General features: G+C 44.3%; 1 protein-coding gene across 5 annotated transcripts in view; it reads right to left on the minus strand.

Moving 5' to 3' along the window:
- Nucleotides 1-13,785, minus strand: part of baz1a (bromodomain adjacent to zinc finger domain, 1A) — a 33,315-nt gene that overhangs the window by 7,205 nt on the left and 12,325 nt on the right. For all 5 annotated transcript variants that reach the window (XM_063184384.1, XM_063184383.1, XM_063184388.1 and 2 more), the window contains 10 exons: nt 13,536-13,674; nt 12,955-13,101; nt 11,134-11,229; nt 9,986-10,210; nt 8,472-8,637; nt 7,949-8,044; nt 7,440-7,531; nt 2,291-2,911; nt 1,199-1,359; nt 377-516 (listed from right to left, as the gene is read on the minus strand). In XM_063184384.1, coding sequence (XP_063040454.1) covers nt 377-516; nt 1,199-1,359; nt 2,291-2,911; nt 7,440-7,531; nt 7,949-8,044; nt 8,472-8,637; nt 9,986-10,210; nt 11,134-11,229; nt 12,955-13,101; nt 13,536-13,674 — 1,883 coding nt within the window. The remainder of the gene's footprint in view (nt 1-376; nt 517-1,198; nt 1,360-2,290; nt 2,912-7,439; nt 7,532-7,948; nt 8,045-8,471; nt 8,638-9,985; nt 10,211-11,133; nt 11,230-12,954; nt 13,102-13,535; nt 13,675-13,785) is intronic.

Here is a 13,785-nt window from a genome sequence, read left to right on the forward strand (position 1 = left end):
AGTGGAAGAGCAAGATAATCAGCAAATTGGATTGATGTTACCAATTTACTGATTCTTAAGTTTCTCCACACCCCCTGTCCTGTCGTTTTTAAAATGTTTAAATGCATAAACCTCAAATGTTTTTGTATGGCTTCAAATTAAAAGCTTTGCCAAAGCTGGCTTGTGCAGATTCATACCAATAAAGCACATTTGAATCGGGAAAAAATGGATTAAGGTATGGCATTAACACAGTCCTGGTTGGTGAGATGAAATGTTCAGGACAAGGTGTGACGAATACATGGTTTGGCCAACAAAAACAAACAAGTGTAGTGATGAGAGTATCGGGGAGTTGGGTGCAACTTGATCTGGTGTGGCAGCATGCGGCAGGGAGCCTTACCGGTCTTTGGTGCTGACCCTCGGCAGCTGAGGGTCATCCAGCACCATGGCCTCCACGTCCCCATTCTCGCTGGGCTCCGAACCCAGCGCCTCGTAGCTGCCGCTCGCCAGGGCTGCCCGCCACGCATCTCTCTCTATCTCCTGCAATGCATCACACACAAAAATGCAACACTCTTTAGTCTTCAGCTATTACTTACGGCACTACTCAATGCATGTATATTTGTGTAACGAGTGATATGTTAGATGTATGCAATGTGTGCTTAGAATAGAATAGAACAGACTTAACTTAACGTCATTAAGCTTGAAATTTGTCTTCGGTCTAACTGTATATGAACATATTAACATTGCATTGCTCAAAACATAAACACATATCCCCTTCCACTAGCCACCCTTTCCAGCATACACATCATATACAAGTACAGGTACCAGATCCAGTCCCTTGTGTTGCTTCTCTTGTTTGTGTTCTTCTTTGTGTATTTGCTGATGGACATCTACATGTCTTTACTGTACTTTGCTGCGTTTGCACAATTTCAATGATGGACAATGAGGGTGACAAAAAATGTAAACCTAAGTGGAATTTCCTTTCCCCTTCGGTTTTTTTTTTATACAAGTAAAAGAACATTTGTCAGAAATGGTCCTTGGTGGTGCAAAGAAACTTTGAGGACTACGTCTGTGGGAGATGTACCTGGCATGCGAGTGCTGTGTGTGTGTGTGTGTGTGTGTGTGTGTGTGTGTGTGTGTGTGTGTGTGTGTGTGTGTGTGTGTGTGTGTGTGTGTGTGTGTGTGTGTGTGTGTGTGTGTGTGTGTGTGTGTGTGTGTGTACCTTGATGTATCCCAGGGTGCCCTGGTATATGCGGTCCTCAATGTCCAACAGCAGGTCCCTCAGCCGGTTCTCCATGTGCCTCTCCGCAGGAGGGGCGGGGCTGTCCGAGGGGGCGGAGTTACCCTTGGCCTTCGCTGGGGCTACTTTGCCATCGGCCTTATCTAAAACAGCACAAAACAAATATACAGTCATCATGAGTGATGACATGTATATACAGTACCTCATGAAATAGCCATCATAGGTCATCATAAACGTAACCGAAACCCACTTGAGACGACAACAAATACACTGCCGACAAGTCATAAATGTGACCAGTACTCATTACATACACAGACGTCAGCACTTGGCTAGTATCAGTTGCCAGGCAGCAATTAAGGGCTTTGAGGTGAGCAGACGCTTCCCATGTGATGTCGCAAGACCACACGCTAAATAGACAACAACTGGCTTCTGACCACATTAGCCATTAGTAATGATCAGTGGAGCAAGTTTAACACTGATGGCTTTATACAGTATGGCTAACTTTACAGCATTTTTCCACATTACTCTAGATTTGTGGATTAGACTTACTTTTCAGCTTGGAACTGGTTTGGCTCATGAGTCATGTGTGTAATGTGCTGGTCCAAGGTCGAAATTGTAATAATAGTCTGACAAATGTGTCAAACAACCTCCTTGTCCATTGTGGTATACAATATTATTTTTACTATGCATTATATCAAAGTGAGTTATTATGGCCACCAAGGAGGTAATATCTCCACCAGGGTTTGCATGCGTGTACAGTTTTTTGTTTGTTTGCTAAATAACCCAGCCAAACATTAATGCATCGGTCCAAAATGTTTGCCAGTATGTTGGTATGGACAATGTCTCAAGCCAATAATATTTTATTGGGCCTTGGCCTAAGCTGGCTCGGCAGAGATCTCTGTAACGTTACACTACCCTCCTCAAAGATGGATATGATTCCATAGGATATGATTGATGAAACTGTTCCGTATTGTGACTAAACCACACCTGGGTCTTACTCGGCTATTGGTCAACGTCATGTTCGAATCTCATCATGGATCATAACTGAAACTGAAAGTGCTGCTGTATCCTCACCTGTGAGTGCAAAGTGCTGGGTGGAGGTTCCGTCCAGCAGCTGTGTGATGCGCTCCTTCTCCTGCTGTAGCGCCTCCTTCAGGCCGTTCTCGCGGTGGCCGCGCGGGTTCAGCGCCTCCATCAGCTCCTCCACCTCCTGCACCGAGCTGTAGAACGCCCACTGGTTGGGCCGCTCCACGGGGGGCCCGCAGTTGTGGACCACTGCCTCCTCCTCCTCTTCCTTAGGTGGCTTAGCATTGCAGTCACCTGCCCCCTCCTCCTCCACAGCCTTCACCCCATCCACCTCCATCTTCTCCTCCTTGGGCTCCTGCTGCTGCTGTCCATCTACAGTCTTGGACTCCCCTTCGGGGATCGGTTTCTGGGGCATGAGCATGTCCTCGGTGACCCCAAAGAAGTCGTCTTCCACAAAGAGGGCTCCGGTGGCCGGGAAGAGCCAGTAGCGTCGGTAGTAGCGGTCGCGGCCCAAAGGGAGGATGTAGGTGCAGGCCGCCGCCTTCTGGATGCGCTCCAGCAGCTCACGCTCACGCTGCTGCTCCTCCTCCAGATCCGCGGGGCTCAGCGCCTCCTTCTCTGCACTCTTCTCCTTGTCCTTGTCTTTCTCCTTGGTGTTGGAGCCCTTACCTGGTGGGAGAGGAAAGGGTTAGAAATGTCAGGAGAGCAAGTTCACATCAACATGAAGCTCCTGAGATGAAGAACGAATGAAGAAGTCTGGTCGCTTACAAGTAAACTTTTTGGATAAGGAGCTCGTTCAACGTAACCATTTAACCGTGTTATGGGCACATACGACTTGTCGGATTCCAAAGCCTCTTGATCATTATTCTCACCCATCGCTTCAGAGCCAACCACAATCTAGGCGTGGTTTAAGACCCTTGTATACACATTCTACTGGCTGTGAGCAGGCCCAAAAAGGAAGCTCAAGTCAGGCAAAGATCACACAGACCAGATAGAGGATGAAATATGTATCGAATTCCCATAGGATAGGAGGGGAAAAGGGCAAGAGTGGAAAAAGAGTAAAGAGTAAAGAGTAAAGAGTAAAAAAAAAGTAAATCGGAGTGGGCCGGAGTGGCCATGAAAAATCATGAAAATTGGGGTCTGAATGGGATGCGGAGTCATTGGGAATGGGACGTATCCTATTGGGGAATGGGATTTACTTTTATGCCATTTTTCTCTTTTGGAGCAGGACGGAACAGGAGTGAAAATCCACTCCCGTTTCATGCTCCAATAGGTAGTGAAAGGTAAGTTTTTATATGGGTTTGCTATGGAAGAGGGGCATTGGTGCAATTTTCAAATAGAAGTCAATTTTCATCTCAATCACAAAATAAATGACAGAGGAACTCCCTTTATTGAAAGGTGGTGTGTGTGTCCAGATTGGACAAACATTTTGCATGAAGTGAAGACACAATCACTTCCTGATCTGTTACCAAAAAGGTGCCTGGCAGTCGTTTCTCCTTTCTTAAAATTGCAGTAGACAGATCAGCACATTCCTCCTCTTATTTTTGTTTTCCACCACTCATGCAACACTTCAGCACTGTGCAGTTTAAACACCCAATAGAAAAAAGGGCAACTATTTCAAGTCATAAAGAAGGGCGCGCTTCACTGAGACACAAACACACAGTCTTGTGACACAGGACCATATGGTAGCTCAGGTCTACTAGTGGCGGGTCTGTCAGGGGGGAGGACTCTACCTGACTATAGTCAGGGTTCCCCCAGGATTGTTAAACCTAAATTCAATGCTTTTAAGACCTTTTTTAATGCATGTTCACATAAAATTTAATACTTTTATCGCACCCATTATTTCAATAATATTGAACGAAATTCAATTAAGAAAGCGCGTATCAAATTCAAACCTCATTACTTCTTAAGAGATTACCTCTCTGTTTGGCACAAGAATGTACATTTATGGAAAATACAATTAAAACACATGCAAAGTTGCATTGTAGCATCTCAGATTTATTTACTTAAACAAACCCCAGAATTGAATTCAAAAGCTGCTTCAAAAAGCACTATTTATTTGTTAATTGCAGATTAACCGACGACTTGCTGTGATGATCACCGATCAGCCAAACACAGAAAGAATTGGAACATTTGCTGTTTTTTATAGGCTATTGACATTTTCTAGGATGAAGTAGACCAATCATAGGCCTAATCATAATTTGCACATGTACTGTAACCTATATTCATACAGTAGGCCTATCTGTCTATCAACATGTATTAGCCAATATATGTAAACCTATCAGACTAAATTGGAGTAGACCATTATTATTGTTGTTGGGCCTAATAATTAGGCCTAATCGTTTTTCTTCACTCCATTATAATGACGTTCAAAAAAGCATAATTGCCTACATTTAAATGTACCATTTACAATTTGAGCGTTAAACTGACAATAACCCACTCATTTTTTGAGTCAACAAGTTATTGGTCATAGGGCTAGTTGTGCAAGTAATGATTCCCCCTTAATGTAGTGTTTTACAGGTATTTCAGAATAGCACTGCCATAGTCGAATGGCCACAATAATGATTATCCGATAAGACCATGCATGCGTCCATGCTTGTTTACTATTTTTCACCATGCGCAATTCTGGGAAGTATGCATTATCTGGGCATGATTCAGTAAGGAAATGCGCCGTGAGCCCCCTATTCATAGATGGGTCAGGTCTCCTGGTTTAGCAGCGCATCGATTAAAACAAGATCAACGAAGTAGTCGTCTTTTTTTCCGAACAGCAAGGGGAAATAGTTCAGAGACGGGATTTTGATACGAGTCAAATTTTGCTACCAACAGGTATAGCGTGCCCACGCGTTGGTGTGTGGAGTGCACTGTAGCCTAACCAGTGTGTGATTTTAACCGCGGTTACGCGTCTGTGGTTATTATTAGCCACTCAAAAATTCAATGCAAGATTTTAAAAAAGAGGCTAAATGTTGCATGACGTCGCCTTGTTTTCTGCTAACGCTTTTAGGAGCTCCTCAAACAAGAGTGTGTTAATTAATGTCGGTGGTCGTTGGTGATACATCTACTAGTTGCGACCAATCGATAGGTCTGTCTCGCCAAGTAGCCTAATTGCGTTTGTAACACAGCTTTGTCATGAAATTGAAAATGGCTACAAATGACAGCGGTGGATTTCTGATTGCTCCTTAAGTTTGCTTCACAACGTTCAATAGCCTTAAAAAGAATACCCCAAGAAAACCGGTAACACTCCACAACGTCAGTTCTCCACTGTTTGCATGAACACAATGAATATAAAGGGGGGTGGCTTTGATCACAACCTGCTTCTCGAGTTCAACTGGTGCTTGGACGGCACAAATAAAACTTTGCTGGTTAGTGGAAAAAATACTTGTGCGCTACATCGAGGATAGATAATTGTTAATGCTACAACTTCCCGTTGTCGCTGCAGCACTCAAAGGTTTGTGCACGTGTTTACAGTGCAAACGAATGGACGTTCTGTGCGTCATCTTCATTATGAAAAAAGCCCAGCGTAAACGTTTTCTTGCATAGTGTGCAGCACGCCTCGCGGTCATTCGGCACAGATTTTACCCAAAAGTATTTTGGATCCTGCAGCCACTTGGGGTTAAACCGGCACTTTCCCATTCTTCACCTCACCTCATCAAAAAATGACGCCGCTGCACTCTAGATTTGTGTTTACAGTAGCGTTCTACAACGAATCATGGATATTGACGTTCTGTGCGTCATCTTCATTATGAAAAAAAAAACTTCGTCCTTTAGGTTGCACACTGAAATGTTTTTTGAAAATTTAATGCCGCAGTGAAAAAAATTCCCGACTTTTAACAGCTAATTCAATGCTATTAATGCTCTTAATGCTGGATAACTAAATTCAATGCCTTTTTAATATTTTTAACAACCCGCGGGAACCCTGACTATAGTGTACCTTGACCATATGATGTAGACCAGTGTTTCTCCCAAGCTGGGGGTCGGGACCCCTGGTGGAATCACGAAGGGAAGGCAATACTTGCATAAAACCTATTCAATTACATATACAGTACATGTCTATGATGACTGAATGAATATTTAGCAATATTGGTGGGCATTTTTTTTTTTGCGTGTTTGGAATATGATTTTGGGAGGGGCGTGGAAATATTTGTAGGGGGTCCCAGCACAAAAAGTTTGGGAACCACTGATGTAGACCGTGTAAGGGAGATATGGATGTAGGGGTCACAGGTCAGCACACCCATAGGATTCAGTTGATGTCTGTCTATATAAGGCAAAGTGCTGGTGTTGAAAATAGATAGATATTGTTGAGGATAAGAGATAAGTTGAAACACGAGAGGATGAATACAGGGACAGAGGGTCAATCTTTGCACACGTTCCGTCCTATGCCTTTTTACCCTCAGCATCACCTCGCCTCTGTGGGGAGAGCATAACATTTCTCCGCTGTCAACCAGTGCAGTGACTTGTTGGGGAGCTTAAAACCATTCAGCATTGCAACTGCAAATAACAGAAAGTCCTTCAAATTAGGGCTGCACGATATTAGAAAAATATGCGATACACGATACCATGACTGTATACCGCGATATCGAAATTATAATACAAATATTTTCCCCTCTCTACTTGCCATTCTACACTTTATCATGTATTAAACAACTGAGAGCAATGTGTTATTTCCAACATTATTTTTTGAGGAAAGAACATGGCTAATATACAGCATCAACTTAAAATGCAAACATTTTTAATACATTTTTTAACCTTTTCACCAAATTTGCCGTTACTAAAAATTAAAAACTTTTTGTGATACGAGCGCAACTTTTGCAATACGTGTATCGCAAGTCGTGATATCGATATATTTTCGATATATCGTGCAGCCCTACTTCAAATTATGTTTTTACAAGCTATTGAATAAAAACTGATCATCAATGACATCAAGCCCGGTGCCACCAAGCCGAAGGCTACAGGAAAGGATAGGAGGGCAAAGACTGACTGATAGTTCAGGCCGACTGAGAACCATGCCAGTGCCCATTCCCACACCTTATCGGGAACCGGCCGGTGTGTTCATGCTGCAGACGTTGGCGAACTGAAAAAGTTGGTTCGCAATGCCGGAACTGGAAAAAAAAAGGTTCTAGTGGCCTGAAAACGGTTTGAGAGAGACGGGGGGAAAAAAAAAAAAAAAAAAAAAGACGGAGGTGGGCTTATGGCTGCTTACCTTTCTTGGTCTTTCTGCTGGGGGCAGGCTCCTCCTCATCCTCCGTATTTCCCTGCACTTCCTGGCTCTCTGTGCTTGTGTCCAGCTCCTCCCTGCAGTCACATATAGATGCATAACATGTAGACCATATCTCAGGCCATGGCTGGACAACAAACTGCCCATCATACACAGTATAGTCAGAAGGTCTAGTACAGCTAGTCTAGCTACATTGTCAATACGCCAATCAATAATAAAAACATTACCCAGTTGACTTGATATATTCTCAATATAAATGTATTCATTTATATCCTACTACTGTGTACAAGATATAAATTGCAGCTTGGACATCCCTACCACTAAACAATATTGGTTTAAGACTGTCAGCGTTGTGCATTCTTTCAGCTCTAATGTGGCAGCTTGTCTGAACGTCCAGAGCAAATTTCTTTCGGAACAAAATAAATGAATCTTGAGTCTTGGATCCATAGTACAGGAGTGAGTGTGATGATGGTGTAGAGGACTCCATGTCTTACCCAGCGGCCTGCATGCCGTTGCGCGCCTCCTCCCTCAACTTCTCCTTCAGTTTCAGTTCCTGCTCCTTTAGTTTCTCTTCCTTGCGCTTGCGGACTCTGAAAACAAAAGCCATGTGATTGGCTGGTTAGCTTAGGGCACAAGCTGGTAAACCACAAAACCGGCTGTACATGGCATACACGCACTATGGGACCTCTGCTGTGGAACCCACACCCTTGTTTCATTTCACGTTCGTGCAAAAGGACAGAAAAGGTCATATGTGAAGTGTGCACTGTGCAGTTTCGCTTACCGTACAGTGAAAATGCATGCAATGAATTTAACAAGTCAAGGTGACGTTTAATGTTCCATTCTAGCTCAATAGGAGAATGTAGCGGCAAATAAATTTGACACGTGTGTGTGTGTGTGTGTGTGTGTGTGTGTGTGTGTGTGTGTGTGTGTGTATAAGTCTTTATACCTCTCTGTGGCTTCCTCTCTCTCTCTCTGCAGTGTGTGTGTGTATGAATAAGTATTGTGTTTGTGCTGTACCTCTCTGCAGCCTCCTCTCTCTCCCGGCGGTGCTGTTCGGCCTTCAGCTCCCTCAGCTCCTGCTTGGCCTGCCGCTGCTCGTCTGCACTGTCCTCGATGAAGTCTCGCGTGGACACCAGCGTCAGCAGCTTACCACACATGGCGTGAAGGATCTTCAGCTTCTCCCCTGCAGGACAGACAGACAGACAGACAGACAGACAGACAGACAGACAGACAGACAGACAGACAGACAGACAGACAGACAGACAGACAGACAGACAGACAGACAGACAGACAGACAGACAGACAGACACACACACACAGACACACACACACACACACACACAAACACACACAAACACACACAAACACACACAAACACACACAAACACACACACACACACACTTTAGGATCCTTGATATTTCAATAGATGCTGAATACAGGAATGTCAGTACCAGGTCATGTTTAGGTCCACTGAAAACAGGAGCCCTTAACTTTCACTCCTCTCTGGCTATGTACTTTTTCGGAATGAGATTTGACAAAAGTAGCAAACAACGAAACTTTCCGTGTGCAATTTTCTTAGACACAGAAAGTAAAAACAGTCTGACAAGCATCAGCACTGCATCTAGTCATCCAAAGACTCCATAAGTCGGATGATGTTGGGCCAACAGCCGGTAATCAGCATTTGTTATGCAAGAGACGGACAGTGAAGGAGCATATTGGTGTTGGGCATGAAATTGTCCTGAATGGCCAGAGTACAGTACACAAACCAGCCAGTCATGCCTTAGGGGAGCTCTAATTTCACACACAAGTACTGTAAAGGGACAGAGAAACTGCCAGGAGTCCTGCTGGGGTAGCGTTGCACACAGTATTGCTCTGGTTAGCTTTTATATTTTATTAAAAAATTCAATGAAATTTGACAAAATAACCGGAGTGAAATGAACCCAAAGTGAATTCTTCCGTCCAAGCTAACCTTCTCATCTGCTTGCTTACACAATGGCTATGTGGGCTGGGAGAGGGCTGTGAAATTCAACTGGATGGTGCAGCAGATGACATCATGATTTTATTCTCAACTGTGGAGCTCCGCTTCTGAATTGCAGATCTGGCATTTGCTGGTCAAAGCATGGTAATGCATAACCGATCAAGGATATACCAGGGATGTCAACAATTAATCAATTAGTCGACTTAAGTCCATTAAAGCTTTAGTCAATTAAAAACGAAATCAATTAAAAAAATAAAATAAAAAAAAGCAAGTGAAATGAGCATGACAAAGTGCATGTGATGAGGGGTGTGAAGAGAGGGAACATTTCAATCCCTTTTGGATTAAAGAATATAAATAGAAATAATCAATTGTTCGCAAGTCGATCGATAAAGTCAATCAACTAAAAATTTATAAATTAATCGATAGATTGCATCCGTAGTCTGACTACTGGCATAATGACATGTACATATTTCAGAAATTTTCAGCATAATCAATTGTCTGATTGATACGTTTCCACTGTTAATCCCAAATGAAAATTCTACTTAGTCTTACCGGGCAGGAGGTCGTAGACGGGGGTGCAGGCCAGCCTCTTGAGCAGGCCGGGGTTGGAGAGGCGCAGCTCTGCACAGGGGTCGTCTGTTGAGTCGAAGCCGCCCTGCTTCTGGTAGCGGAACTTGGCGTTGGCTGAGCTGCAGTCGGCCCCCGAGGCCAGGATGTGGAGGCGCAGGATCTCAGTCAGCGTGCAGCTGTCCAGATCCAACTGCTTCAGACTGCAGCCTGGGGGTGGTGGGGTGAGGGGGGAGACAAAAGAAATACAGGGACATTAGAGGAGACAGAGAAACGCATACACACACACGGACACACACAATAGATCGAATGACACAGTGGGGAGAAAGGGAGACGGGAGGGAGGAAGAGCAAAAAGGGGGCAAGGAAAAACAAAGGACAAGAAAAAAGGGAAGAAAGAAAGGAAATTAAGACAAAGGACGAGGGAATTGATAAGAAAAAAAGACAAACAGGATATTTAGAGCACACAAGAAAACACACAAGAAAGAAAAAGACAGCAGAGCAGATGTATCCTTCTGCCATAGTTACTATTTTCAGCCTGCTTCATTTTGGGCAGCTTGTGTGGTGAGATTTTTTTTCAAATATGTGACTGAGTCAACAGCTACTGCGTTTTATGAAACAGTGTGAAAGGGTGCTATGAATCGTACCTTAGGGCCCTTACATGGTGAACACGAGTAACGCGAATGCATGTTATTTACAGTGTTCTTCACGGTGACGGAAGTATCAGTCCCAAAGACAATTCTTATAACGCTTGTCAAATACCAAAATGGCGGCTTAAGAGGGGTCGTTACATCAGCTATGCAAGTCCCATAACCTTCACCGACTCAATGGTTGTAGCATGAACCCGAGTACAACATCAGGCATGTCAGCCTGAGGGTTGTGAAAGTGAAAGCCCACCAGGGAAACTCCCATAGTGCTCACAGCACACAACAAAAGTGCATGTATGCCTTACCGTGCAAGGGGGCAGCCCCAAACGGTGCCCAAAGTGAGCATTGCCCAAGTCATGGAGGAGGATGGGGGTGGGTGGCTGCCCTTTTGCACAGGGCTTCCCCCTTGAAAGGAGTGAAGCATAAATGCAATCACATTGCTTTGTGCACTGTGTGAGCTGTGGTGTGCCATGTCCAAGTAACTTACCCTGGTGAAGCTGAGGCCAGGCCGCGGCGAGGGTGGCTACAGCAGTGATGGCCGTCTGGGTGGGGTCCGCGTCATCATCCAGTGCCTCGCTCAAGTCTACAGGTACAATCACACACATGCAAAATGTTACAGCCCTAAAATATTATGTCAAAAGCTTTCCTTCTGAACCACAGCAATCAATCAATGTACTTAATGAAATGACTTTTGGCAGTATGCGTACTGCACATACGCAATATCACCGTAGAAAAGCCAAAAGGCCATAACTACATTTCTGAAGGCATTTTTGTCAGTTTATATGTCCAGGCATTTGCACCACTTTGGTTTAGCAGGGCAGACTAGATTTCTTTCAATATGAGATATGAATCTCTTTTTTTCCCCCTTTGTGAAGCACCAAAAGTAGGTTACATCAACAGTAATGACTTGATTTACTTAAATGAAGAGTTTAAATAAGGACAAGGCAAAAGATCCAAAGTATTCCCAAGCTGGAATCCATGCAGACACGCTGACACACATGCAGCAGGTTGTAATATTCAGCACAGGGACGAGAGCTGGAGGAGGCGAGGGAGGAAGAATGTGTAAACATTGGAACGGTGTACGTCACTACGGAGTCGACTACTGAAGACAGGAGTCAGGAGGGAAAATGTAAAAATAAAAAATGTATTTCAATTTCTCTCCCTCTCTCTGTACCTTCAACAAAGGTGTCTGCTCCAGTTGTGGGAATAAGAATCACTATGGAATTCCAGACGTGGTTTAGACACTAGCTTAACTCGCAGACAAGTGTAAAAAAAAAAAAACACACTATCTTACTGGTCCGTGTTGCGGGAAAGACCAGATACTTTTGATGCAAAAAGATATCTGAAATGCCTGTGGGGAAATCTATTTTACATGAACAGACTGGTGGCGCCAATTTCAAATGTTTCTGACGTTTTACTTCAGAGCACATGACCAGTAACCACTGTAATGATATGTGCTTTATAAACAAACATTAAGTCTAAGAAAATAAACTTTTTCACAAGCCTTCGCAATTTGGAATGCTTAAACAATAACCAAGCATGCAGGGCAAAACAACACGTTACCGCCACATCCTTCATACTGTGCCTACAGCCTACACTCCCCTACATAGAGCTTGAAAGTCCCGCCCCTTAGTTCCACATTTCACAGGACCTAAGTTGACCATCTAACAACATGGTAGCGAGTAAATATCTTCTGATCTCAGTCATTATATGCGCTGGGTTACAAATATGCTGTTTAAGAGGCTAGATAAAGATTTTTCATGCAGAAGTAATGTTTTGTTCTGAGGCCGTCTGCATGAAAAATGTGAAGAAACACAGCTTTCTAAAAAGTTTGGGGGTTCGTACGAAAAATTCAACAAAAATATCAGAAACAACATATGTGGAGCTCGTGGCACAACTACCAGGGGATCGAAATATTTTAATACCGCCATTGGATTACATGATACGACTTTTGGCTAAAAACGCCGTTGAGGTCCCATGAAATCGGGGGAAGTGAGGTCACTTTCAAGCTCTATACAGTAGGATGCTATTCCAAGGGTGCGTGGGAGGGACTCTGTGGGACTTGATGAAGTTGTCCAGGACTAGACTAAGCAAAGCAGTGACTTTTTCAGCAGTCATTCTAAAGGGAAGAGGCTAAGGCTTTTCTAGCAGCGCAGCGGGCCTTTCATGCTCAGTTTGGCTGAGAACACAGAGGCTTCTGTTCTGGGCATCTCTGTGGAGAGTAAAGCGAGCCTGGTTCTGACCAGCTCTGCCAGCGCTCCCCTTGGTGGCGTGGAGTGGTGTGGTGTGGCGTGGCGTGACCTCTGACCTTTCGTGTCGGCCTCGGCGACCTGGTCCCGTGCCACCTCCTCCTGCTCCTCTGCCAGGGCCTGGAAGATGGCTGACAGGAAGAAGAACAGCAGCTCGCACAGCGGGCCCTCAGGATCGCAGCCCACCAGCGCCTCCTCCAGGACCTCTGAGGAATTACACACAAAACAGCGACAGGCAGGCAAGTGAATGGAAATTACAACATACAAAGAACAAAACATGACACACATCAGGGGACAGAACTGCAGGAGGCATCTATCTGTGTGTTCTTTGTTGTGAAACATAGCTTGTTCAAACTGCTATTGTGCCTTTGATTAATTGGGATTTCTCAATTATTCTGTTGGATTTTCTCAACTATTCTGTTGTCCTTCGCTTGTAAGTCGCTTTGTGTAAAAACAAAAAACATCTAAATTTAATGCAATAACCAAGCCCTGTGACAAAAATAGAGCCTCTAAATTTCTGAAGAGGGCATTAACACAAAGGAGATTTGTCACAATGTACCACAGCAAGGAAGCATATCAAAATGCTTTTTGCATCAGACATAATATTATGTAAATGAGCTGGGTGGGTGGAGAGCCTCACCCAGTGTGATGCCCTCTGGGAACTCGTCCTTAAGGTCAAAGAGCTCCCCAAAGGCCTGTAGGAACTCCAGCACCATCAGGGCGTCTCCAAACAGCTCGGCAGGCAACCGAGTCTTCACCGGGACAGGAGCAGGCAATTCCTATGAGCACATTAAATAAGACATTGCTTAGAGCTCCGCGTTCAGCTCAGAGTCTTAGACAATACTCTGGCTCAGCTACTCTTGGAGCTGTGTGCGCTGGCAATGGGCTCA

Source organism: Engraulis encrasicolus, chromosome 19, assembly GCF_034702125.1.
Source record: "Engraulis encrasicolus isolate BLACKSEA-1 chromosome 19, IST_EnEncr_1.0, whole genome shotgun sequence".
NCBI lineage: Eukaryota > Metazoa > Chordata > Actinopteri > Clupeiformes > Engraulidae > Engraulis > Engraulis encrasicolus.